This window comes from Anomalospiza imberbis, chromosome 5 (assembly GCF_031753505.1).
Source record: "Anomalospiza imberbis isolate Cuckoo-Finch-1a 21T00152 chromosome 5, ASM3175350v1, whole genome shotgun sequence".
Lineage (NCBI taxonomy): Eukaryota > Metazoa > Chordata > Aves > Passeriformes > Viduidae > Anomalospiza > Anomalospiza imberbis.
Window position 1 is genome coordinate 47,153,777 of NC_089685.1, and position 27,886 is coordinate 47,181,662.

The 27,886-nt window shown below is 43.3% G+C and overlaps 1 protein-coding gene across 19 annotated transcripts in view; it reads right to left on the minus strand.

Moving 5' to 3' along the window:
* Positions 1 to 5,141: 5,141 nt before the first annotated feature.
* The window catches only part of SOX5 (SRY-box transcription factor 5), a 608,493-nt gene continuing 585,748 nt past the window's right edge, over positions 5,142 to 27,886 (minus strand). For all 19 annotated transcript variants that reach the window (XM_068190516.1, XM_068190517.1, XM_068190518.1 and 16 more), the window contains 4 exons: positions 17,184 to 17,292; positions 16,133 to 16,306; positions 9,807 to 10,023; positions 5,142 to 6,579 (listed from right to left, as the gene is read on the minus strand). In XM_068190516.1, coding sequence (XP_068046617.1) covers positions 6,276 to 6,579; positions 9,807 to 10,023; positions 16,133 to 16,306; positions 17,184 to 17,292 — 804 coding nt within the window. In that variant the 3' untranslated portion in view covers positions 5,142 to 6,275. The remainder of the gene's footprint in view (positions 6,580 to 9,806; positions 10,024 to 16,132; positions 16,307 to 17,183; positions 17,293 to 27,886) is intronic.

Genomic DNA, 27,886 nt, shown 5'->3' on the forward strand with positions numbered 1-27,886 from the left:
TGGGCCAAACCTCTGCATCCGGCCACCTGCTCATCGGCCTGCAAACTGCACCGGCCACAGCGCTCAGGGACTGCTCCTTCTGTGCTAATGCTAGCATTGGAAAGGTGGGCTGATCTTTTTCTCCTGCGATTTGATGAAAATCTCCAATCTTGGAGCAGACTGGTAAACTGAATCTAAATCTCATTCTCTGCCACTTGAGCCCAGCAGTTTTGTTCTCCTGACAGGAAAGTTTGCTAGCACAGCCTTTGCTGTAAGAAGTGGGAAACAGACCACAGGATAGGTAAAGAACACATTTGCTGTTTTATTGGTGCCTTGCAGGGCAGTAATACTGAAAAAGGGGAATGCAAAAGAAAACAAAAAACCCAAAAACCAAACCAAAAACCCAGGATGGTGGCAATCCACATTGTATTTTTTTTAAAGAGTACATCAACTCCTGTTTTTTTTCATTTATTGTGGCATGAATGATAACATAAAACCAAAACATGAAAATATACAACTTATATTACACTATGTGTTATGAACAAAATATAAATCTATAACTCTATGTTATATTTACATAATTATTTCTTTTATTAAATTTCAAGTGAGATGGTAGGTTGCACATACTTTGTTTTAAGCTCCAGGCATTTGATTGTCTCTATTTCTTTTCTATTTTCATTTCACTCGTAAAATCCGAAACGTTAGAAGGAGTAAGAGCTTTAGAGCCAATGGAGCTATATAAATACTGTTTCAGCAAACCAGTGACAAAAAACACTGGGGAGTAAAGAAATCAGTCAGTAGAAAAAACGAACTTGACATGTTCTTCAATCTGGGAAACTGACAAGTTAAGATAAAGTCGAAAAAATGTAAATATAAACCAAGCTAAACAGACAGCCCATGCCCTGTGAATTGAGGATACACTTGAATCCACATCTAGTGAATTACACAGTTATTTGCAAAATGGAAGGGATGGTTCTACCGAGAAGTGGTCAGACGAAGAAACTTCCTATCCCATACCTTGTGCCCTGAAACGTCTGAGATACCACACAGCTGCCTTTCTTTACAGCAGATGAATTCTTGCTCAGGAAGACCTACATTTCCATGGAGTATAATTATTTTTGATGCTACAAATGTGATGTCAGAGGCTTCTTCGGGGACAATAACAGCTCATCTCTTTGGATTAAAAAGAAAAAGCTCTGAAAATGTGCTGTAAAAAGGTTAAAGACAATTTACTTTCTAAAAAATGATTTAATTAAAGACAGTCTACTGCAGTAACCAAATCTTTGAAATAATGTTTTCGAAGGAAGAATTTCTTCCATATGCATTCATAATAAGAGGATTTGGTTACAAAACTAATTAAATGCTATAATAATAGCTAGTGTTCTTTTCTGGGGGCCTGATTAATATAGCGGAACGGTTAGATAAAGATGTTAAATGCACTTAAAAATCCTATTTTACTAATATAAGGCATGAATAAATGGAAAAAAGGATATACTCTGTGTTATTTAATTGAGCTTAGAAGCAACTGCCTCAGTTTTTTTCCTTTCTTTTCCCCTTTCCCCACTGTTGGAGATCTTTCTCAAACTCCCAAGATGCATGGTGGCTTCCCCCATTCAGGAGGAGGTGGCCTGCACACACACCCCCCCCCCCCCCCAGGCAGCTCCCCAGGAGCATCCTGGCTCGCCAGCTCCCCAGGGAAGAGGGGAACAGAGCCACCTTGATATTAGGGCCTCAATGAGCTTCGAGGTTAATAAACCCTAATCTCTTCTAACCTGGTACCTGCTCCAGGGCACAGAGCCCAGGAAAAAAAATAAACAAGAAGATAATTTTTATAAATGTATATTTTGCTTTTTTTTGTTTTTTAGGTTTTTTTTCCCCAGAAAATTCAAGAGGAACAAACAGTACCCTATTTTCAAATATGGTCTTCTACTGCTGAAGGATACATGGGTGCTCATCCTTGGACCTAACAAAACATTAGCATGGGAATTACGCATTTTGCTGGTGTGGAACCCCAGAGCCATTTCTTAAAAATTTATGTTTTCATCTTTTGGCCTCTTTTTTGTTTCCTTTTTAACATTTCTGCATGGGTTTCAACATCCCAAACGTGGAGGAGGGGGCCAGTCTGCTACAGCAGCCCGTTCGCACAGCCCCAGAGAAGGGCAGGCTGGGGCACAGCCTGTCACAGGGAACGTGCATGGGAAAAAGTCAGCCCTGGCTGGGGTAGTGGGGAGAGCTGGGGGCTCTGGAGAGGGCACTGCCCCACCCCTGGGGCCCACGGACACCAGGCTGGGGACTCCAGGCACTGCCCCACCCCTGAAGCCCATGGACACCAGGCTGGGGACACCAGGCAGAGCCCCATCCCCGGTGCCCACGGACACCAGGCCGGGGACACCAGGCACTGCCCCATCCCCAGTGCCCATGGACACCAGGCTGGGGACACCAGGCACTGCCCCACCCCTGGAGCCCACAGACACCAGGCTGGGGACTCCAGGCACTGCCCCATCCCCAGTGCCCATGGACACCAGGCTGGGGACACCAGGCACTGCCCCACCCCTGGAGCCCACAGACACCAGGCTGGGGACTCCAGGCACTGCCCCATCCCCAGTGCCCATGGACACCAGGCTGGGGACACCAGGCACTGCCCCATCCCCAGTGCCCATGGACACCAGGCTGGGGACTCCAGGCACTGCCCCATCCCCAGTGCCCATGGACACCAGGCTGGGGACTCCAGGCACTGCCCCATCCCCAGTGCCCATGGACACCAGGCTGGGGACTCCAGGCACTGCCCCACCCCTGAAGCCCATGGACACCAGGCTGGGGACACCAGGCAGAGCCCCATCCCCGGTGCCCACGGACACCAGGCCGGGGACACCAGGCACTGCCCCATCCCCAGTGCCCATGGACACCAGGCTGGGGACACCAGGCACTGCCCCACCCCTGGAGCCCACGGACACCAGGCTGGGGACTCCAGGCACTGCCCCACCCCTGGAGCCCACGGACACCAGGCTGGGGACTCCAGGCACTGCCCCACCCCTGGAGCCCACAGACACCAGGCTGGGGACACCAGGCACTGCCCCATCCCCAGTGCCCATGGACACCAGGCTGGGGACTCCAGGCACTGCCCCACCCCTGGAGCCCACGGACACCAGGCTGTCCCCAGCAGCCTCTCCCACGCAATTTAGGGCTGTCACTTGATCCCACTGAAGCCCAAGGGCCCCCTTCCCACTGACCCCTGCCACCCCAAGGCTCGCTCCAACCCCACCTGGCAGCGTGGCACCTACCTGGAGCTAAAACAAAGTATCCTGGTTGCCCGAAGTGACACAATTAAACCAGAGTCTCTCAACTGTGGTGGAAATCAAGCATCCAGCAAACGTGAGGAGAACCCACAAGAGTCAGAAGTAATTTGTTCACAAAGACAGGGAACAAATTTAAAAGTTTAAAAAAAAATAAAATAAAAAGGAGCAAATATCTGTTTTCACATTGTACATAATAATGATATAAAAACAATTGTCTATTTTTTTCCTTCTTATCCAAACAGAGTGCTTCAAAAAAATTGGCTCTAGATGACTGGTGTAATTAAATAACTAAAATAAGTGATGAGAGAGCAGAAGTTAATTAAGATTGAAAACAACACTCCCATTAATTCACTCCATCATAATAAACATCAGAAGTTGACATGGCTGGGGCCAAAATTAAAATAAAAGAAAGAGAAATGGTGTGAGCAGAAGAAGAAGCGATTTGTTTTCATATGTATATATATATATATTTATATATATATAAAAAGGTAAGGTGGGGAGGGGTATCCATTTTAAATAGCCTAACAGCTTCATTTGCTGCACTGCCAAATTAGAACAGAATAAAATAAAGTTAAAAAAGGGGGGAGGGGGGGGGATGTGTAAATAAATTATACATAATTTACTAATCTGGGAACAGCTGACCATTATTATTATTATTATTATAATTACCATTCAACACTAGCAAGAAGAGGCAGTTCAATTGAAAAAAAAACAAAACCCCAACACAGTCATAAAATACAAGTAAAAAAGAACCCTCTCTGACACGGAGGATATGATCAGCTACTCCAAGCATAATTTCAGAGCAAATCTTCTGAGAGAGAGAAAATGGAAAAGAATTTTTCAAAGCAGAGATGGAAATCAAAACAGGGAAAACAGAAGAAAAAGAAAAGAGATGTAGCAGGGTAAAACTGTCACATGCCCAAACATTGGAGCATTGTCCTAAGTGTTCAGTGGCATTTGCTTTTTGCTTTGCACGAGGTCTGCAGAGGTCAAGTTACACTTGAAGTGGGATTGTGAGAGGCAAAGAAAGGCATTCCCCCCTTCCTACCTGCTCTGTTCATCATCCTGCACCTGGCATCAAGGGCTGAATTTGCCTGATTGAGGGACTGTTTGCAAAATCAGGGCTGCCAAACAGTGGTGAGCAGGGCTTTGGTGAGTGCTTGGGCCACTAAGATGTGTGGGGCTAACCTTACAAGTTAGAGGTGATAACAACAGCAATGCAGCTCCCTCTGGGAGTAGGAATTTACAAGGAAGTAACATAAAGCTGGCATCCCCAGTTAAAGAAACAATTCAGAAGAAGGTTTATGCCTCAGCAGGATGCTAAGACCTTCCCTTCCCTTCCTGGGCACAGAGCAGCTCCCAGACACCTTGGGCTGTGGCTGCCCAAGGAAGACAAAACTGCCCAAGCAATGTGAGTGCTCTACAACAAGACTGGAAATAGTTTAGCACAGGAGAATGGTTTTTCAGTTGTGAGAGGCAGCAGTGAGGGAAACTCAGCACTGCAGCGGCCTAAATTCTTGTAACCCCACTTGGAATACAGAAATCTCCTCAGAGCTACCAGCCTTCCTTCCCACACAAACACCCCACTGATAAAAGCAGAATTTCTGCCAGTGCACAGGAGAAAAAGAAGTCAGGGAAAAAAAAAAATTGCCTTTTGGATCAGAAATCAGTACTCAACCACCCTGAAGGTACGAGTTCACCAGAACTGGGGCCGGTTGGTGGTATATTAATTATGCTCAGTAACACTCCCAGTTGCTGTGTCCCCTGCAGAACAAACCACATTTTGGACAAGCCTTTTATGTTGTTTATGCTGCCACTTGAAGTGCAAACTAAAAGTAAAGGTTTCTTATAGACCAAGTCACTTGAAGGGTGCAGGACTTCATTCTGGAACATGCTTTTTGCTCACGATAATCCAAGATTATTCTTATTAGTACCATAAACACGCATACATGAAAATCCAAGACCATAAAATATTTTTTCTCTAAATTTCTTATGTCTCTCTCTCTTTTTTTTCACCTGAGAACAGCACCTACAGTTTCCTTTAAAAAGCAAAAGCAAAAGCAAAAATATACGTCTAATCTCACCAGCTGCTGGTATATCAGGTTCTTCAAGGGATTGTCTAAGATATAACACTGTCCTAACTTTAGACAGAGCAAGAAGCAAATGAAAAGCCAAAGAAAAACAAAACAAGAAGAGACCAACCTAAAAAAAAGTAAATTGGACTAGTTCAGCGCTTTAGTACAAATTTGGCACTTGCTCAAAGACTCAGTATGGTGTGCAACTGATGAAGAGAAGTCCTCTCTTGAAAGGAAATGCTTGTTGGGGTTAACAGAAAGACTCCCCACTTCCTTCCTTGCCAGCCACGCGCACAGGCACGCACACACACACACTTCTGACCCAGATTTGACAGGGAGGAGGAGGAGAAGGAGAAGGAAGAGGAAGAAGAGGAGGAGGAGGAGGAAGAGACAGAGGGGGTTAAAAGGAATTTTATCTTTTTTTTTTTCCTGTCAGGTGCATTACCAAAAAAAAAAAAATTATTTCTCTTTAAACTGTAGCACAAAACAACAAAACACATTCACAAGCCACTTGTTGGCACTGTGTACCTGAGTGAGAATTTCTAGAACATTGTAGAACAAACAGCCATAAAGTTTATTTGAAAAAAAAAAAAATAATAAAAGGTCAACGGGTAAGACTTCAGTGCTTGGGTATAGCAGCTGAATTACTGGCATTATTTTACCCATAGCTTATATCATTCTGTTGTTGTTGTCGTTGTCTTTGTTTCCTTTCTTCTGAGCCTTTTTTCTTCTGATGCAGGCTGATGTCTATTAGTCAGCTGATGTCCCAACTAGTTAAGACTAACAGTTAAAGTAACAGTCAGTGTATGAGAAAGTTAATGTGCTTGGCCACTGGCAAGGATAAACCAGATGGGGCTTTATTTATTTATTTGTTTTTTTCTTTCCTCCTTGGAGTCCTGCAGGTGGTGAGCCGTGGGGACCCCGATCAGTTGGCCGGCCCCGCAATGTGGTTTTCACTGTCACTGCCATAGTCTGCATCGGGGTCGTCCTCCTCCTCGTCGTACTCGTCGTAGATCTCCCCGTTGGCGTCGTCGGGCTGCATCTCCTCCTTGATGTGCGGCTCCTCGCCCTTGACCCCGTAAGTGCTCTGGATGACGGGCATGCCGGGCTCGGGGCTGCTGGACACGCTCGAGTGCTCCGAGGGCAGGTGTGGGGAGGGCATTCCCGCCATGGCGATGGCTCCCGGGTACACCACGCCCGCCGTGGCCATGGGCAGCTGTGCCTGTTGCCTGCCAGGAGGAAGAGAGTGAAGGATGTTGGAATGCTGCGTGGAACACCAGGAGGGTGAGCACAACAGAGCATATCCTTGGGCATGCAGAGGAATTCTTGCACCAGCATTCGAAACTCACCAAGCGATGCTCCACAAACAAAGCCAAATCAATTCCACTGGTAAGAAAACCCCACCTCTGGAAGCATCTCTAGCTGTACCTGAGCTACACAGCTTCAGCTTGCCTGCTTGTGAGGGAAACTTATTTTCTGCATTAGCTTGGTGCCACCCAAAAACAAACATGCCTGCCAACTGTGGTCCAACTTAAAACCTGTATATTTTGAAAAGCTTCCTTTTAAAAAATCCAACTTGCTATCAGGACTGGATATAAGGGCCACAGTAACTAGACATAAATTGTCAATAGGAGAGAGGCAGCAAGGTCTAGGTAGACTGCACAGTAATGGGAAGGTGCTGCAGGAAAATGCCACTGGATGAAGAGAAAGCAGAGACAACACTTACTCCACATTCATTTGGGGACCTGATCATTTACTAGGGAGAGGAACAGTGGCCTAAAGGCCTCTAAAGGCCTCCCACTGGAAAGTAAGAGTTTCCACTGGGAGCAGCCCTTGTGAAAAGCAGATTCTCTTTTCCCAAAGAGAATTTTTTTGTCTATATTTATCCCACAGGTGGATAAAATTGGGAAAAGGCAGACTTAAAACGGTAGTGGGCTTTACTGAAAAATAAATAAAAAGCAAGGAAACAACAGGAGCATTTGAGAAAATCTTCTACAGGATGCCTTTATACATCTAAGCCTTGGAAACCTGTCTGCAGTAAAAGAAGGAATTATTGCAGGCCACAGAAATTCCCTCTGCATCAAGAACACTAGCTGTGTTATACCAGTGTTCGTTTCCCTGAGAAGCTTCAGAGTCCCAACAAGCCTAGAGGTTTAAAATTCATGCTCCTTTTGTTGCCTTCCTGCATGAAGTAATTCCATTGCAGTAATTCTGTTCAGTACATGCTGCACATTGTAATGTCATCAGCAGTGTGTCCATCTGCACTGAAAAGCCTTGCCACAGGAGACAGGGCAGAGTCTCTTGAGATGAACATTCTTAATTAAGAATGAAACCCTTCCCTGTTCCCCTGCCTGCTTGTGCCCTGGCTGCACAGTAAGCCTCACACAGTACAGTGATCCTGAAAGACTCTCCTCTGCCAAGCAGCTTTATACTTGTTTGGAATTGCTCGCTGCATTTTCAGATACTTCCTGCCTGCCATCCAAGCAAGGCCTCCCTCCACAGAGCCCCTATTTCCATGTTTCTGAAACAACCCAAATTGTCTCAGCTGAAGATACAGCTCTTAAAGTAGGGAGCAGATCTGATTTCCATTTTATTCTTAATTCAGTAGGAAAGCTTTTGTTTTCTGGAGTCAGCATCTCTGCAACAAGATTCAGCACACTTAAATTGGTTTTAATATTTAACAATAGGAACACTTTGCACTTAAATGGTGCTTTTCAGAGTGCTTTTCAAATATTAAATAATTTAAGAGTAGTATTTTTCCACCTCTATGGGATGTCCAGCCTAGAGGATCTTGCAGCAGTCCTCAGATACTAATGTATTAGGGCTCTCAGCAGGCCACGCTTGACACGCTACCACTGAAGATGAGGACACTGAAATAGGGAACATTAAAAAATTCCCAATCCTTCCCACTGCGATGCCTCCAGCACAGCCACAGCTCCTGTTAAACCAAGCACTTACTGTGGTGCCCAGGCAGGAGCTGGGCTGGTGTTTAGGAGTTTAGCCCTAAATGACCTGTATTGGTGGATGCAACAGATGGGGAACCTAAAGCAGGAATGCAACTGCAGTACTGTGACTGGTGACATCACACCCCGGCCCTACTGCAGCCACTGGCCACTCTGTCAGCTGCTTCCAGAAAGATTTTGCCCTGGGTTCTGCCCCGGTGCAAATTACTTCCAGAAATGTCTTGATTTCAATGTCAGCCTTGTTTGGAAAGATGAATTTATACAGGCAGAATGTTACAAGGTTAATTTTTTTCCCCATGATGAGGCATGCATGTTAACCAGATAAGCAATGCTTTGGGGGCTCTGTTGCCACCTATTCTTTTTCCACAAGGCCCCCTCCTCTTTTTTTAATCTCTTGATGCTGAATGTTGGCTGACTTCCCTGTGTTTATTTCAGTGCTTACCACTGGGATCACTGGACCTGCCAGCACCACAGGGTTAAGCAGCTCAAATTTCTCTGCTGAGAGGCTTATTCTAACAATGCACACTGTAGCTGTTTAAAACACAGTCTGGTGACACTTAACAGTCACTGGATAGATGTTCTCTCCTTTATTGCTACTTCCAGCCATCAGCTAAAGAGATGTGCAACCCAGTTAATACCGAAAGGATTCCAAACCAAGATGAAACAGAACACAAATTCCATTCTTTCAGAGGGTCGCTCTTGTTGCTGGTTTTGCTTTTTTTCCTTAGGATCCCTGTGTAGCTTTTAATTTTCTCAAGTGAATACAGAAATATTGTGGAATATTTGATTACTTTGGGTTCTTTTTGATCTGCTGTAACCAACACCAAGGAATCTCTGCCGAAGGAAAATAGTCGCTAGTCTTCTAGGCATATTTTATTCTAATCATATCAAATTGATCAGAACTGGTCTTAAAAGTTCTGCTCAACAGAAAGCATTTAACTTGCTGTACTGTAAGACACTCCCTGGAAGGGCAAATAAACAATGCAGACATTATATGAATACAGCTTGGCATCAGTCAACTGAGCCACGTCCATATTCCAGCTCAGGTTCAGCGTGCTCAGCAGTCCTTTTGCAGACCACTTGCCACAGATCCTACTGAATGCAAACTCCTTTTTCTGGCTTTTGGATCCAGAGGCACTACCACAGATTCCTCCAGATACTCTCCCTAAGGCCCCGTAATAGTTCTAAGGCTTTACTAGAAGACTTATTTCATTAGAAATAAGTTTCATTGGAAAATCTTAAAGCCTTTTTTTTTCATGATCAGAGCAGAAATGAGACAGCTGGCTGAGGTGTTAAGATGACTGTAAAACAGAACCAACAAAAAGCTTCCTAACACTGCCTAACCTCCTTCTGGAACACTTTGCTATGAAGTACAACTCTCATTTTCTGTTAGCAACATCTAACGCCATCACCAATAAACTATGATTAAGGTTTCTCCCTGATTTTTGCTTGTTTTTGGATGGAACGAGCAGTGCATGTGGGAGGTGCCATACCCAACATTGAAGTACTGCCTCATCTCCTGGCGTCGGTTGCGCATGATGGCCTTGTACTCGCCGATGCGTAACTTCTTGCCATCCACAAGGCAGGTACGCTTCGGCCTGGGCTTGTACTTGTAGTCTGGGTATTTCTCCAGGTGCTGCTTGCTGAGCCGGGCCTGCTCCTCATAGTATGGCTGCTTCTCTAGGTTTGTCATAGCTTTCCAGCGAGATCCTGTCACCAAAAATAAAAAAAAGAGGAAAAAAAAGAGATGAGATGCTACTCATCCCCAAATGCTGCAAGGCAGAGGAACAAGTAGGTCACCCAGAAGAAGACACCCAAGGACATTTGGCTTTGGGCTGGGAATCTGTCAGAGCTTCTAGACAGGGTTCTGGTTTTGTTTGTATTTGACTCATAAACCTCCTGGGTACGGACAAGATGCAGAGAGAGGTGGCCCTGGAAATTTTGACTCAATATTTTACTGAAATTTATCTACCTTACAATGCCTTTCAGGTGGGCAGTAAAACCACGATCCTGACATGGTTCCAGGAAACAAGGCAGTGTATTTTGGAGGAATGGACACACAGAGTGTGCTCTGTTGTGTCCCCACACTTTCCCTTGGCCACGTGCCTGTTAACACCTCCTGCTCATGGAAGGCTCCATGTGCTGCTGTCTGTGATCCACAGCTGGATCAGGGCATCAGATCTGGATATGCACAAGCCCACAGCCTAATCATTCCTGACAAACACTGGGTCTTTCTGGCTCCCTGGTTGGTGATCAGAAGAGGAACTGACTGTAAATGCTCTGCAGTCAGGTACAGGAGCCTGCAATACCCCAAAGCAATGTCTCTAAAAGCTATAAACCACCCCATATGTGTCAGTGGGGTTTTAACTCCAAGACCAAGTCCTGAGAAACACTGCCAGCCCCAACATAAAGAATTTACTGTGCCATGAAGGGAAAAGCACTGAGGTACTGACACATCTCTCCCCGGAGCTGCACTATGGCTTAATTGCTGGCAGCCCTGTTTTCTGACTATGCTAACATGGATATTTGAGATAGGGATATAGTAAAGACTTCAAAAATTGTTTTCAAATGCCTGCTGAAAGTTATAAACTAATACTTCTTAAAGGATATAATACGGGAGCAGAAAGTAAAAGTTCTTGAATCAGTTGCCCCATTTTATTTTTCCATTAAATATAGAAGTGCTTCAGGGTAAGATACATTTCAAATAACAGGAATAGTTCAAGCTGTGAAACCTGTGGCCTAGAAAGAAAACTTTAGTGGAAAATAGTCAAGTTTCCCACTGGAAAAATGTTTGAATAGTTTCTCAGTTTAATGGGTTCATAATGCCATATGTCATACTTGACTTCCTCTTGTTCCTCATTTTTTATGGTTATCTCATGCTACTGCTCAGGCTGGTCTTATCCCACTGTACCCCCAAGACTTGCAGTACAGGGAGCACAGTTATGTGAAAGAAAATAATTTCCCCATGAAAGAAAATAATTTCATTCCCTCTAGAAAGGCCCCTTGGGATTATTGACACCATTTTCCCCATTACTCTTTGAATCTTTATTCCATGCTGCAGTCTGGGCTTCTGGAGAGAAGAGCTGGTAACACCTGACCTCACACCCAGAGATTAGCAATGTAGAAACAGTGATGTCTTTGTCCTGAAAAGGGGCAATGGGCACGCCTTTCTCAGCAAACACTGCTTTGAAGTCAAAATCATCATTTTTCATCCTGTTTACAGCACATAGCATGCAGAGATCCCCCAGCTAGTCCTGGAATGGGAAGGAGTTTAATGACATTGTTATTAGCTTAGGCCCAGCACCATAACTGCATGGCTACATAGCTTCTAGGGCTGGGACTGAAACTCCTGCATGCCCCTTCTTATGTCACACAGAGGTTGTGTCTGTGCCTGGGGACTGGTGGCAGGGCTCTGTGTTACACAGGGCAGCACCCTGGGACCAGAATCCTGGTCAGCAGCTTGGTCTCCTGCAGAGAAATTATTCCAAGCTTTTCCTAAAAAAGAGAGTGGCTGGAAAAATGGCACTGACTTTCCTCCTGGACTTGGGGATGAAAGACACAGTGGCCGTCATAACACTTCACACCAACTAATGCTGCCTAAGAGGGAAATAGGCAGGGCCTGTGCTGAACAACGTTAAGAATTCACGGTAAAGCAGATGAGCTCTGGAAGATGCCCAGATGTGGGTGTGCTTTCAAATTCTGCATGTAGACACACTGGTGTTTCAGCAAAGAAAATCCTAAGAGTTAGCCTAAATCCAGAGCTGTCTAATGACAGACCTGCTGAAGTCCTAACAGCCTAGGGAAACAGCCCCAGGCCCTGCTCCTGATGCTGCATCAGGTGTTTTTTATGAAGAGAAAAGTTGAGAAGCTCAGTCTTTAAACAAATCTTGACACCTTGACACAGCTCTATATGCCATAAAGGGATCTGCAGTGCAGGGACTCACACATATTTTGAGACAGACAGATGCACAGAAAGGTAGAAATTAAGGTCAGCTTTTGCAAAATTACCATGAAAATGCTCTATTCCAGCACAGTTTCTCTTCTGCTATGCCATTTCACCTGCTGCAAATACAGTCAGACCTGGGCAGGCAGATTACTACCCCCTCACGTGACAAAAAGTAGTGAGTAAAGTCAGGCAAACAGCACACACCTTTGCAGGATCAGGGTAATAAAATGGGAAATTTTGATGCATAATATCTGTACATACAGTTACACCTACAATATTTATAGACTAATGTTATTCATTATATTTTTTCTTCCTGAGCCTGCACACTCAAATACAACAAAAATCCTGGTAGTTTCACCTCTCTTCCTAGCAAATTTTTAATAGCTGCCTCCTGCAGTGACACCTCCTGTTACTACGACTTTACTGTTTTTACAAAATATACTAAATATAATTTACTAGTATGTTTTGAAGCATCATACATAATTCAACAATGCTGTCAAAATAAATTTTAAAAAATGGCACACTTTCTGATGATAAACCATTGTTCTTTATATTTGATAATTTTCACTTATTTTCTTAGTAATTTACATAATCCAATCAATTATCTGAACCGTCTTGATCTGAAATTTTGAAATTTTGAAGGGTATGTAACTCTGATCTTGGAATTTCCACCCACAGGGTAAGCTACGAATATCATCAATCAACATATTAAAGCTTTTTAAAAATACCTTATATTTGGACTAAATATGCTTGTAATAGCTTTATTTGTCATTGTTTTATCTGTCTACAAACACACACAGGCAGGCATGAGCACCTATGCACAGTGCCAAACCCAAGCCCAAACAAGATGGGATTGCAAAAAACTTGAGAACTTTTCATTTTATGGGAAGATTTGCTGTCTTGAGCGAGCTCCCTGCTCACCATCTCTGTTGCAAAACTCTGAGTGGGTCAAGCATGCAAGGCTATTTTCCTTGTCTATGAAAACAAGAGCCCATTCCCCTCCCTGGATGCATGTAAAATGACAAGCAGAATTCTAGCACAATTCTCCCCGATGTGGTGGCCGAAGCATTTAGGAAAAAAAAACCAAACAAATTCAAAGACTTTGCAGTACCAAGTACAGCTCCTGCCCCTCAACTGAGTTAGGGCAGTCAGAGCTGTGCCCACACAGCTGTGTGTGACTGTGAGCACATCCAGAGAGGGCAATTCCTTGAGTCCAGGGCAGAAGAGAGATGCCCTCACCCATGCCCAGACACAGACATGCTATATTCAGAGCTCTGCTCACTGCTGATTTTAAACCAAGTTTCTCTGACAAGAATTTTCAGCTGCTTGCAATATTCTCTAACTTTCAGTCTATTAGACTGGTATTTTTCAGTCTGAGTACCTGAATCAGGCTGATTTTATGTTTAAAAAACATTCTCACACAGACAAACACTTGTATAATGTATAGGTAAGTGTACACATTCCTATAAACACACATATACATTCCAAGAGAATTTCTGAAGCTAGTAATTAACTTCATTTTTTCCCAAAATCTTTACATAGATTTCTCAGTGAAATTAATTAAAGTATTTACCAAAATATCTAAACAATGCATTATTAAGTTGACAGGGTCCAGCAGTCCCACTTTAGCACTTTTTTAACAATTTACTAAAAAAACCATTATCCACGAGTTTAAGTTGCAATGAACAGATGGATGACAAACGTATGCACAGATGAATTTAGTGACAAATCCGTGTATCTAATTTTTATGCTCAAAACATAATACCACAGTGTCAAACATAATCCCTAGAGAATTCTAGTGCTGGGAAGGGCACCTCCTCTCATTTTACTATAAAAATGACCCTCGGTTGGTGAGAACTCTATCTAAGTTACTCTGCGTTGACAACAAGCTCTGTGTGTTGACCCCAATGTGCAGCAGAGCTGCTGGAAAAATGGGAAGGAAAAATTGTGGCTTTCTAATAAGGACACCCTAATACCTGGCTGAACTGTGAGCTTCTAATTGGTCACCCTATGCCAGTTAACAGACAGCTCCCTGCTGACTTCAAAAGACTGGCCTTTTGCAGCTGAATTAAGAACTTTGTAATGTTTCTGTCAGGAAGGAAGACGCCAGGACATCACTCTCTATTGCACACGTAGAATTAAAAAAAAAAAAATTCAAATGTGATGCTGTAAAGAAATAGAAACATCATCTTTCACTGTCTCAGACCTTGCTTTTCCCCATATCTGGCAGCAAAACAGAGAGTTTGGAGTCAGCTATACTGTCTGTCACCTCAACAGGATCTGTAATGAATTTGCACATTTTACTCCAACTACTGTATATCTAATCAGAAAAAGATGTCTCCATATCTCCCTGATCTAGCGCCAAATAGTAAAAGGTGATTCCTTATGTTAACAATTTCAGCAGAATGGCTTATTAAAACCAGATTTTAGGGTATTATAAAATGCTTAGAAGCCCTTTAAAATGTCAACCAGGATCCCCAGAGACTGCATAAAATGTCAGCCCAGCTCAAGTGCCTGTTTTAAGCAGAATGAATTAGCAGCGTGCTGTCGGAGGTTGTTATCCAAAACAATCAGTTAAGAGGGAAAACATCAAGCTCTCTTTGTACTTTCTATATGAAAAGGGCCATTCAGAATGATCTTGTAGATTTCTGAAGCTGATTACTTAAAAACAGGTTTAACCAGGTCTAGTCTCAATTTAGAAACAGACCAAAACTATTACTGCCCTGTCCTCCGGCTAATCACATCATACACCTCTGACCAGTATAATCGCTTTTAACCAGTATAAGGTTATATTGCCATCAACATAACCAATTTAGCCTTCTAATCCTGTTCCCATAACTAATCTAATCATCTCATACCACCCTTTAAATCATGGCTTCATATCATCACATCTGCCATCCCTGGCAATACATTTTGCTTCTCCAACCAATTTATCTCATTTCCACTTGCCCCCTGCTAACTTTTCATAATACCACTCTAATCAAGGTAAGCCTCAAACCTCTGACAAGTCTAAGCCTGGCATATTCACCAACCCTGAAGCTGGTTAATGCTGCCATTAAAACTGCACTGCATCTCTTGAGCAGCCTGCAAAACCAGTGAGATCTGCAGCACAGGTAAACATGTTCCCTGCTTAGCCACTGGCCTGAGGGATGCTTAGGTCCTGTAGCTCTTTTTATTGGTAAAAATACAGTATCTCTAATTTGGTCACAGATGTATTATTTTTCTGCTGAAAAGTAATACACTGGCCTCAGTGAGCCTCACCTACTGCATCATCTAGCACAAAACAGAGGAGCAACTTTGGATAGAACATGGTCCTGAGAATCTGATCAAACAGTGACAAGTTGGAAGACTTTGGCATGAGATTCAGTAGATGATGCTCATGACAAATATTGATCGGGACGTGAAGAGCAGACAATATGGAAATCAGGGTTTTAAAAAAATTCTTTTCAATATAAAGAAGAATGAAGAACCACCCACTGTAGGAGAAGATCAGGTTCAAGAACCTGAAGGTGCACAAATCTGTGGGGCCACCGTCCATCCTATTGGAGAAGTGGCAGTCTGGTGAAGTTATGGCTCTCTGGGAAAGGAGAAACGTAACCCCCATATCTCACAAGGAAAACTTGGGAACTACAGGCTACTCCACCTCTCCTCTGTGCACAGCAAAGTCGCCACCACAATCTCAATAATTACAAAGAATATTTCAGGTTGTGGTTAATACATACTGCTGGGGAAACCCCTATCACTGCTGTTCTTAGTGCAGCGACTAAAGCACAAGAGAGAAAGAAGCAATTCTGTTCTGTCAGGTGCTCAGCTAAACTTGGTCAGAATCTTCTTCAGCACTGCTCAGGAAGAGCGGTGCTCTGCCACTCTTACCTAGTATCTTGCTGATGTTGGAGTTGTGCATGTCAGGGAAGGCCTGAAGGATCTTCCTGCGCTCGTCCTTAGCCCACACCATGAAGGCGTTCATGGGGCGCTTGATGTGCGGCTCGTTGCTGCCGCGCCCTCGCGACTCGCGGTAAATCCGAGACTCCGAAACTCCCGCGCTTCCTGCAAAGCAACAGGGAAACATCTCCAGCTTGTGGCTCAGAATGCAGCTTCCTCTGCCAGCAGTAACCTAGGTCAGCTGCTGCACGTTCAACAAGTCATTGTCACAATAGCTTAATGGTTAATCTATTGTATATTGCCTGCTTTAGTTATTCTATGAATTCAGCATCACACAGCATACACCTGATAAGGAGTTTTGATTGTTTTTAAATACTAAGTATTACACAGCTTTTCTAAGGCATCTTTTACTGCTTAATTACATAAACCAAATGCATACTTATCAATGCAGACTTATTTTTTATTTTCATCCTTTCTTGCTTACAGAATGCTGGTCATATTATATCACCTATTTTCTACCTTTTCTGTTACAGAAAGGGTGTGATAGATGGCAATACTGGGCATTCCTTCTTAAGCAGTTCTCCAACTAGCAAATGAATATTTACATACTTGCCTGTTTTTGTGCTTACATCTCCTTAACAATTTATGCAATAGCAGAGACACAAATAAACATTGTGCTCGCTTCATCAAACCAATAAAGCCCTCACAGATGCAGCGAACACAGCACTTACGGAGGATCAGGTCTACACTTCATGGCTTCCCTGTTTGATTTCACTTACCCCACATATATTTGCCTCCTTTAGTCCCTTTTATTATCAGAAATACATTTTTGGTCCCATCTTGAGACCTTCAGTGGACAGAGGGAAGGTTAAAAATCATCTCCAGACTTAAAAGATGAATCCCTTCTTCCTGCCTTGTTCATAGTCACTTATTGCTAACAGCTTGTATTCCTCATGGGCCTCCAAAGCACTTGGATTCTCCCTCAGATCCTGTTGATATGCACACACAAACCTGGAAACCAGGAAAAGCCATTTGTACTGACCATCAGAATCTCCACTCATGTTGAAATCCATCATTGTGTGGCTGAACTTCCCATCTTCACTCTGTTTTACTGCCAGCTGCTGAGTCAGGGTCTCCAGTGTTGTTTTGTCCTATATGGGCAAGATGATCAGGAAAATAATTAAATAATGTAACTCCAAAGTTTATACGTTATTTAGGAGGTTTATACGGAAGCTAGATAACTATTCACATGAGTTTACTGAGACATGTATTGAAGAATAAATAACAATGCTTTTTCTGGAAGAGACAGGGTTACAGACTCTACCATAAAGTCCTTTGCAAAACTTGCTTATTAGCTAGTGATAAGCAAACTCCGTAGTGTTGAAAAGATTGGCTTAGTTAGGCATGCTAAAAGTGGCTGCACATCTGAAGAATACTTCAACTCTGTATGTTCCTGGGACTGCAAAGCTGGCCTGGAAGTTTAGGTGACACATGCTCTTTTGCAATGCATTTACTGTAGCACTCTATTTCTAGCCTGCAATCAAAGTGTGGAGACATGGATGGCTTTGCTCTGTTTCTTTTTTAAAAGACAGTATTTTAGGAAGCAGCCCATAGGGCAAGAAAAAACACCCTACAGTTCAAACTTATTCAGGCCTTGGGAAGGTTCAGCCTGAATTAAGTATGATCCTTGGGCAGCAGTTCGTGTTCTTGTCCAGACTGTTTTGTCCAACCCCACTAACACCCCGTCCATCACTCATCTGGTCAGAACTAACTGTGAACCCTGGATTGCAACAGGCTGCTGTGTGCTGCCAATTAATCTGTCAGGCTGCAGCAGTCTCTAAAGACTGCCAGAACAACATGCTAGGGCAATTCATTCCAACGTCCTCTTCAAAACACCTTGCTTCCCCCTGAATTGTTTGACTTTACAAACAAAAGGTGTTCCATTTTCCAACTGTTTTTGTTTTCCCAATGACTTTTGCTCATGAGCATTCTATCTTCCTGACAATCATACATTTAAAAAAAAGTCTTTCAGGGAAGCAATACTAACATTTCAAAATCTCAGGCACTGTGCCTTTTGCAAAGCTAAGAAAATGACATGATGTGGCATGATAATGAAGTGGCTCCAGTCAAAAAAATTCTTTTGAGCTTCTTCCTGAAAGAAAGGATTTCTGTTTCCTTGCTCTATTCTACTCCTGTTGTCTGTAAAAGATCAATAAACTAAAAAAACTTTCAGTTTCCACATGGCAACTTTTTCATGTAGCCTAATAATGTCACTGGGATGTGTTACATCGGAAAACAGAAAAGAGAACAATGTGAATGCAGAAATGCTTCCTGCAAACTGATGTCCCTGCATCTGCAATTCAAAGAATGGTTCAAATTCGTGTAAGTCACTGCACAAAGATTTTCTCAGGAAGAGTTAGAAACAAAGCTAACCTGCTCAATTTTTATGCTCACAGAGTTTAGGGAACATGAGGTTAACTTTCCTATTCCTCACACTCATTTTCACTATGAATCCCTTTCACACTTCTGGTGCTTTGTCTACACCCTGACACTTCACCATGGAAAGCATGCAAGAGGAGTTATCCTCTTGGTTTTTGCAGGAAAAGCTCATGCAGCAGACTCAGCCTATCCCAAGCAAAAGGGTTTCCATAACACTACCAGGCAAAACATATCCAGAAAGAAGCTTGGATATTTGGAGAAGCTTCAAATAAGCACCTGAACTATTCAGGCATTTAGCTTTACCAAACTCTTTGATCCATCATTTTAAACTCAGTTCTTATTTCCAAAGCAGCCTGTCAGAAGTCAAAAAGTCAGGACTAAGTTGACTTTGTATTTCTTCCAAATTGATTGCAGATATATAATGGAAGTCAACAGTTTTTCCTCAGAAAAAAAAATCTATTTTCTGTCAACTTCATAATGCTAGAATTTAAAAAATATATGTCAAGAATCATTTTACAACACTGGCACCAAGCTAGGATGTAAAAGAACATTTTCTCTTGGCTATATTATAGGGGAGGGGAGTTACTCTGCTGCAGACTTTTTTCGAAGCATGTGTAAACCTCTTGGAAAAACAGAGCTGAGAGTGTACAGGGCATGGGCTGAACAGCTTCTTCTTTAGACAGGAAATGCAGCTCTTGGAGGCAGAGGCAGTCCCACTCCTCAGCATGCTCTGGGGACCTGACAGTCCCCAGGTCAGAGGACACTCTGGAAGCTGCCTGCAAGGCACACCCCAGGTATGGCTCCTTTGTCAGAGCCTGGCTTAGCCAGCCCACAGAGGCCTGCTGCACTCCAGCTTGGGCAGAGTTTGGCACTTGGAGCTGCAGCCACGCTGGATGCAGTGAGGAAGCCCAGTGTGATGGAAGGGGGACCTGAAGGAATGCCTGGTGACCATGGAGGAGGTGGCTCTCACAGAACTGTGACATGATGTCACTGGAACCATGCTCTTAACATGGTGGCAATTTACTCCTTGCTACTTCAACGTGTAACTCAACCACCAGTGGTAAAATGGCAGCTAAAAAGAACTTCTGCATGACATTGCTCATGAAGCAGAGGATCAAAGCAGCCAGCTGTACCTTTCTGTGTTAATGTTCAGAAATGTTTTAAGCCTAAAAAGCACAATGGCAATAAGTCTAAGGCCTGCTCTTGCCTGAGCCTCTACACCAGCACATCTCCTACGAGGAAAGGCTATGAGAGTTGGGGTTGCTCAGCCTGGAAAAGAGAAGGTTTTAGGGTGATCTAATTGTGGCCTTGCAGTACCTGAGGGGAGCTGATGAGAAAGATGAAGAGAGAATATTTACCAGGGCCTGGAGTGACAGGACAAGGGACAATGGCTTCCCACTGGAAGACAGTAGGTTTCGATTAGATGTCAGGGACAAATTCTTTGCTCTGGGAGTGGTGAGGCTCTGGATCAGGCTGCCCAGAGTTAGAAGTTATGGATACCCCATTCCTGGAATTGCTCAAAGCCAGGTTGGATGGTTGGTTGCTCTGAGCAACATGGTCCAGTGGAAGGTGTCCCTGCTCATGGCAGGCGGTTTGGAGGTAGAAGATCTTTAAGATATCTTCCATCTCAAGCCATTAAAAAAAATAGCAAACCACCCCTCAAAACACCTCCTCAAAACACCAAAGAATACACCCTGGCAGGATGCAGAAGTCTGACCATAGGTCAGCAGCATTGTGATTTCCTGTCCTACACTCTTCCCATTAAACACACAGCAGCTGTTTTTCCCCAATCTTGACACAGAAAAACACTTTCACAATCACTAAATGTTTGAAAGGGGCCAAGCAGCAATCCCATGGCGTTTTGCTGGAAAGCATTCCGTTGATGACTTACTGCTTTTCATTTGATGGAAGCACCTATTTACCTTTTCTACACAGTCCTTCTGTTTATGGGTAAGTATTTAGGGAACCTCCAAAGAAAGAAAGGAGAAGATTTTTTCTTCTGTGACCCCAAATTACCTGGCATTCTGCTGATATTGCTATCGCAGCCTCCCCTCACAGAATCACAGAATGGTTTGGGTTGGAAGGGACCTTAAAGATCAACAGGTTACAACTGCAGCCCCCCAACCCACAACAGACAAGGACATCTACATGATAACTTCAGACACGAAATCCACAACTATTTGAAGTTTACACAAAACCAGGATCAATAGATCCTATCATCATAACTGAAAACCAAATTATAGGTTCCCAAAACTGCCAGCACTCTGCTGTGTTCGATTAGCTGTTCAAACAGTAGCAAGGTGAGGGCCCACCCAGTGCCAACAGGTGGGTTTAATTATGTTGGGCTCAGCAGAACATCCCTTTGTTTCAGGTATGAAATGCTATTCCATCCTACGAAAAATGCCAGGTGGCATCTACTACAGCCTAGAACTAATATTGCTGGGAAGAACAGGCAAGGTTGGTCCAAACCCAGGAAAGAGGTGTGAAGAATTGCTTGTGAGACAAACAATTCTAAAAATTAGACAGCACAAAGCAGCAAAAGCAAACATCAAGCACTCCTGTCCTTCCAGGAGAAGAAACATAGCCATCTCTTGCTAAACATGAAGTGCTTCAAAATTTCTGAATTTTGTATCAGACCTCAAAAGGCTGAAAGACAATTTATAAATATCTTATTGCTTTATGAAGGGCTTCCTAATCATCATTTCTATTGGATTGTAGGAGAGACTCTCTGCAGGGGCAGCAAGAGCTCTGTTGACTGGAACATTTAAAATTCTAATGGGTAAACCAGAGAAGAAAATACTGTAGAGAGCATTCAATCTCAAAATAGCCTAATTGTTCAAAGTATAACCAGAGAGGTTTCATCAATAGCCACTATGTGATGAGAAGTTTCTAACTTTATTAACCAAAGAAATTAACCTGCCAGAGAAGACTGATTTGTACCACAACTCCTAGAAATGCTCTAATGATATTTAAAAGAACAAAAACACATACACACATGGAATATGTCATGTAAAAAAAAATATAAGAAATGACTAAGCACCACAAGTCAGACTCAGTTTTGTGGTCAGCTGCAAAAGTTAGTTGGCTCTCTGTCATGGATAGCTGTCGTAGTTTAACAAAACATTGATCTAAAAATGACAAGAACTTGGTTGCAGTCTCTTTCATAGAAGAAACATAAAACAAGAAGAGTCAAAACATATGTAGAACAGCCTGATCCTGTTTGCCAGAACTCCTCCCACTACTACATGAAAGTGAAGCAAGCCCTTGGAACGTTTGAGAAATAAAAACATCCTGCTAGATCTGCCCACTGCCCTCCCTGCTCCCTCCAGTACTGGCTCACAGCACCAGCGCCCAGGTTGCCCAGAGACCATCCCCACACCTACACTGCAGAAGGACTCCAGGCTCCTTCCAGAACACTGTGAAGGCTAGGCATATGGCCGTGGATCCCTCCTCCCCTCTGTGAGACATCCTTTTGGCTGGGCTGCTTGGCAAGCCCTGCCGGCGCTCTGAGCCCCGTCAGAGCCGGGCTCTGGCAAGAGCTGTTTTTCCGATTGCATAATTCAAGGTTTGCACTTTCACTGAAGCAGTCCCCTCTTCCCTCTGCTGCTCCCCTCACCCTACCCCCGTTTTCCCTGACAGGAATATTTCTCCTCTCCATTTTGATGCCTCCAGAGAAACAGCCAATTCCTGAGGAGGAGTGTTCAGGACCATAACTTCACATTCCTGCTTTTCATATCCCAAGGGAACTAAAAGGCCAGGCAAAAGAAAAGGTGGAGAGAGCCAAACACAGCCAAACTGCAAGGAGAAACCTGCTGATCATCTCTTGCACCTAAGAATTCCAGACACAGTGATGGACACAGCCTAGTACCTTTGCTTGGTGTTGATAAATTAAAAAGAAACAGATGGTTGCCTGCTACTGTCCTTTTGTGTGTCTCATTTCTTCCCTTCCCCTCCACCTACAGTTTGTCCAGCTATTTCCCATATCTAAATGCTAAAGGTGGTATGTTCAAGTAGATTTGAGTTTTGAGGAGGTAGTTTTTGTCTTAGATTGATGAGCAGGACCTGTGACAGCATCTGATGTGGCTTGTGGTACTGAGGCACATCTCCTTGCCCAGCAAGGGCCTGTAAATATCAACCCTTCCAACACATACCTTGGTCAATATGCACCAGATCTTAAAAGTTTCAGGCAGATTAATTGCTATGATTGCACGATAAAAGTTCACTTTATGACAGAAAAACATATTGAATTATTAGACAAGCTGGTGGCACCAGGTGTTGTCCATTCAACCCTGCGGTATTTTCCTTAGCTCTCCAAGAAGCTGAAAAGTCCTATGCTCCATCTAACACGAATGAAGACTTTGTAAAGGTAATCTCTCTGTGCAATCCCTCTGCCTCTTGTGATAATAAACATCAGAATAGCCTGAGTTCTAAAGCTTTCAGCCAGAGTCTCAGCAAGTGTGGAAAACATGAGGTAGGCCGGCATGACGGACGGTGGAGAGCTGGAAAAACTCAGGGGAACAACTGGCAACAGTGAGAACTGTGCCTAGAGGTTTGCACATGATGGATTATTTGCATTCCAGACTCTGCTCCTGCACATTAACGCCATGGTACCTCAAAACAGGTACCATGCACGCTGTCTGTGTCCCAGTCCAAGCCTTGCTATGGCCCAGATCCAGTTACACCTCTAACTGCTCTAAGAGAACTTCCAGCTGTTTTCAGAGGGATCTTTGAGTAAGATTTGGGTTTTTCTGTGTCACCTTGCCCTTCACTCACCACTGAATTACCCACAACATTTCACAAAGAAAGGCAGGATTATGAACTGCTTACCAGAAGGGAAACTGAGTCACACGTTATGGGACTTGCCAAAGGTTCCTTAGTAAGACTGATAAATGTTTTAGTAACTGAAATTAGCACTCATGAATCTTCCAAAAAATTACCATCTCAAATTTGTAATTTCATTTTGAGTGTGGAATTGTGACTCTTGCTGATGGCACATGGTACCAAGGAAACCAAAATTAAAACAAAGCAGTTATAGATCCACGACTGCAATGGACCTTGCTTAAGTAACGCCTGCAGGGCTGTAAAACTCATAAAAAGCACATGCATAAATGATAAAATAGAGTGAGACTTTCAAATGTTGACTCAGTAATTGTTAAACCCCTTCTGGCTGCAGAATTTTATAGTCTTCTACTGTACTAATGAAAACGCAAGAAACAACAAAGAAGGGGTTTAGCCTTCCAATTATATAAACTCTGTGGACCACCAAAGAAGATGAAAGATTATTTATAATGTCACAGCAAGTTATCATTTGGGAGATTTTTTTTTGTTGCATCAAAGTTGAATATGAAGAAGCAATGCATTTACCACGCCCTCAGCTCTTGCAATCTTGCTTATCCAAGATCTCTATTTTTCATGGAATAATCCACCCACAGAATCTAAAAGCAGCAGTAGAAACAAGAAAATAAAAGAACACTCTTTATTTGTGGCTCATCCTGATTTTATGGTACTTCTTTCAAAATGATGGCATGCAGTCTAAGTTGGGGCTACATCAGTTGGTAGAAGAACCATATCTTTTGGTTTACTGTACTTATTAAAACACTTGTTGCTTCAATACTGCCTGGAAATCATTGCATCTGATTTGCAATCTACATGAAGTGTTGCACAGACTCAGCAGAGAGGTTTCTTATGAGGTGTTACAGGGAAAAGATCAGAGTGACCATGAAGACCTTGACATTTAATTACTCTTAGGAGCAGACACCAATTCACAGAGAGAATTTGCTGAAACTTACACAGTCATTTTTCTTTGTTGCCTATTGTGGGCACAGGGCTTCAGTTTCTAAGGGTTCTCAAGTCAGTATCTTTAAAGGCACTGAAGGCATAAGAGTCCACTGAAATAAAAATAGGAAAATCCTCAATAACTTGGCAAGGGCCAGGCCCCTAAGGTGTGTTTTTTGTGGGTTTTTTTTTCCTTTTTAAAAAATTAATTCTTTGTTTGAGAAGGAATGGAAGAATTGCTTCATTTATAAAGTACATTATTTGGCTTGGAAACAAACAGATGGGAAGTAGCAATTCTAGAGGACACTGAGGTCCTGCTTTTCTCTCGTTACGCTCTCTGAGCGACAGAGCAAGTCAGGACTTTTACATGAAAATGCAAATAGGACTGGCCTAGCCCATTATTTTCAAGAAGGAATAAAAAGGAAAAGGAAATCAAAGCAAAACCATGAGATGCTGTTTCCTTCTCAGGAAAGTTGTTCTAGCACGGGCAGAGGCATTGACCTCAACCAGATCCAGCTGTAATCTGCTGACTGCAAGTAGGTTAAGAGTTCCATGACCCAGTTTCTTATCCAGACTGCTCTTTGGGCTGACATGGCCTGTAACTCTCTGTGAATTGTTCAGTCACTGCACCTTAATTTCCTGAACTCCACAGGATGGAGACAGTGATGCTTCCCCACCACTGTGAGGAGTTTTGAGGTCTCTGGATGAAACGTGCCATGTAAATTTTAATCAGGGACTTCACAGCGAGTCACAAAGCTGGTACAGCTGATCAGCGTGGAAAGGAAACACTTCCACGTGGGGGAAAGAGGTGGCACACTAAAAATGAAACAAGAGGAAAATCACAACCCACACAGGATTTCCTGGGAAGGAGGGTCTGCATGCATGCAAAGAGAAAGCAAGAACACAGTCCCTGCTTTCCTGGCAATTGTTTAATAAACAATGGGGGACTAAATTGCATAGCAGCAATACAGCCATTACAGACTACTTTTTTCCCTAGAAGGAATTCAAATTATGAAGGCTGGTGTAGCTTTGCTTACACTTCTTCCAGCCCTGCTGAACAGGTCAGGCTGAACCCTCAGGAGCCCAAATGGACACAACTCACAGAAGAATCAGGCCCAGCCTCTATGACATTGAAGAGAGGTGCTGCACTGATGCTGGAGTCCACGAATGTGCTGAAAGCCCCAGTGACTTGAGACATGTGATCATGTAAAAATAATAAAAAATCTCAGGAAGTAATAAGATCTCATGGCTGTGGGGCACAGCTTAGAACTTAAACCCAAGGACTCCAAAAGCTCAAAACTCATAACAAGAACATACATCACTTGTATGTTTTTACTTTCAGGAGGAAGTTGATCCATCTTTATTGGGATTCATAAAACTTCCACAACAGCATAAACAGCTGCAGTCCTCCCTGACCCACACTGGGTTGTGAAAGTTCTCAATCTCCACCCCTTGGAGTGAACCAAGTCTGAATTCCCATTTGGACTTCAGCAGCTACGTGGGTCTAGGCTTCTCCCTTTGCCTCTCTGCCTGCCGCTCTCCTTAACTTCAGCTGGACTTTCACACACACACACACACACTCATCTGTGGGCAGAACCCATCCCTCCCTCCACAGGCTTCATTTCTTATTAGCTAACCCTACCCTGCCCATGCATCCCTGCCATCACAAGGCACTAAGGACAGACATAAATATCCAATCTTGTCTTTGAAAAATGGATCTGGGCATTTAATAAATGATGGTCAATCAGGAGGGAAAAAAAAAAAGTAGTGTGTTAAAATGAAGAGCTAAAATCTTTGGGGAAATAAAAAAAGTCTTCACTGCAGAATCTCTCCCTCTTATGCGTAGGCACTTGCTAACTGAGAGTAGTGGCACTGTGACAAAAGCAGCAAAACCAAAGGCAGGCTTTACTAAAGGAAAAGGGGGAGGGGAGTTCTTCCACTGGCCATCTGTGAAAACAAGGCATGTGGCCATTAAATGCAGAGGCTGTAAATATAAATATACACAAGCTCCACACAAAGCAAATGGTAAAAAAAAAAAAAAAAGAAAAAAAAGAAAGGAGGAGAGGGAAGGGAGGGACAGATAATAAGTGGATAAACTTTCAGCTGAAGTAAATCAAAATGTTTATTGCTTTGTGTTGGGCAAAACCAATTTTGATCTTTGCAGCGTGCAAGCCTGACCTGTGTTTTTTTAATTACATTTGTGAAAAGTTTCAGGAGAAATGGCAGTGGGTACAGTAGCCCTGTTGAACAGGACTCCTTGACCATGCATGATCCTGTTGAGGCTGCTGACTGAAAGTCTGTCACCTGGGTGATGGATGGGTGATGACATGATACCCGCTTTACTTGTCACACATTTTGAAAACTTTGTGCTGTGTGCTGGCAGCATGAACAAAGAGGACTGCAATCCCCACACAAGAATTCCTGCTGGCAATGAACCCCAGTAAAACAAACTTAGAAAGAGAACAGGGAGAGGGGTAATAAGAGGGGGATGTGCAGTTGTTGGGGTAGCACATTAACTTTTGTGCTCTGACAGGTCATTGTCTGCAGGACACAGCCTGGTCCCCACACTGTACAAAGGGATCTCTGCTGACACTGCAGAAAGAGAACAAGAACACGACACTGATCAGCTCTGTTGAAGTTTTACAGGCCAGGGAGGAACAGAGTGGGCTGCAGGACGTATCCATCAGGTCTGCTGGACTTGCAGGGAGAAGGGTGCACGTGTGTAGTATCTGTGGCTGACACAGCCTCTGCTGGTCCCTGAGAATGCTGAAGTAAAGTTTTCCAGTAAAATATGACAGAGATTATGAAAATGGGCAGGTTTCAACTCTAGTGAAGTGATTTGGCTTATGATGTTAGTACTGTGCCTCTGGGGTAATTTTCAGTGGGTCTCTCCTGCTTGGGAAGCCTGGCTTGCACCAGGTCCCGGTTTCAATCATCACTACTTACACAGCCTAGCCTGACACACGGCCTCTCAGTGTCTGCAGCAAGCCCAGGGTTTGTCTCTTGTACCAACCCTTCTCTTTTCTTCTCCTGCCTGCCATTCTGTCCTGCAATTTTCTCTTGACTTTCTGGTTCAAATCTAACCATTAGGGGAAGGAAAAAAAGTTATCGAAGTAAAATTCTCTACTGCAAGAAAAATTTAAATGTCATGTGTTAAACCAACTACTCCATATGTGTTTAGTAAAGTGAGCTCCAGTGTTTTATTTCTCAAAGGCAGCAGGAGCTGCGGTTTTGAGATTCTTAATATTCCCCTTCTTCCAAAGGGGAGAGCAGGGATAAAATCCATTTCAGCTCAGCGGATCACAGTGGTTTCTTAAGAGTTAACCCTGCTATCTCCATCCATCAGGCAGCCAGCGAGGCATCAGAAAGAATGATGGATGTAAAATTATTACAAGGCTGCCACCCGATATACTTTCTGCCATTTGTAACTAACGCTGGAACTGACACACTTTTTTCATTATTAAACATCCACATTAAGTCAACATTGGTCACTGTCATTTCATGTTTGGCACTTTCTTAAGGGGAACAGGG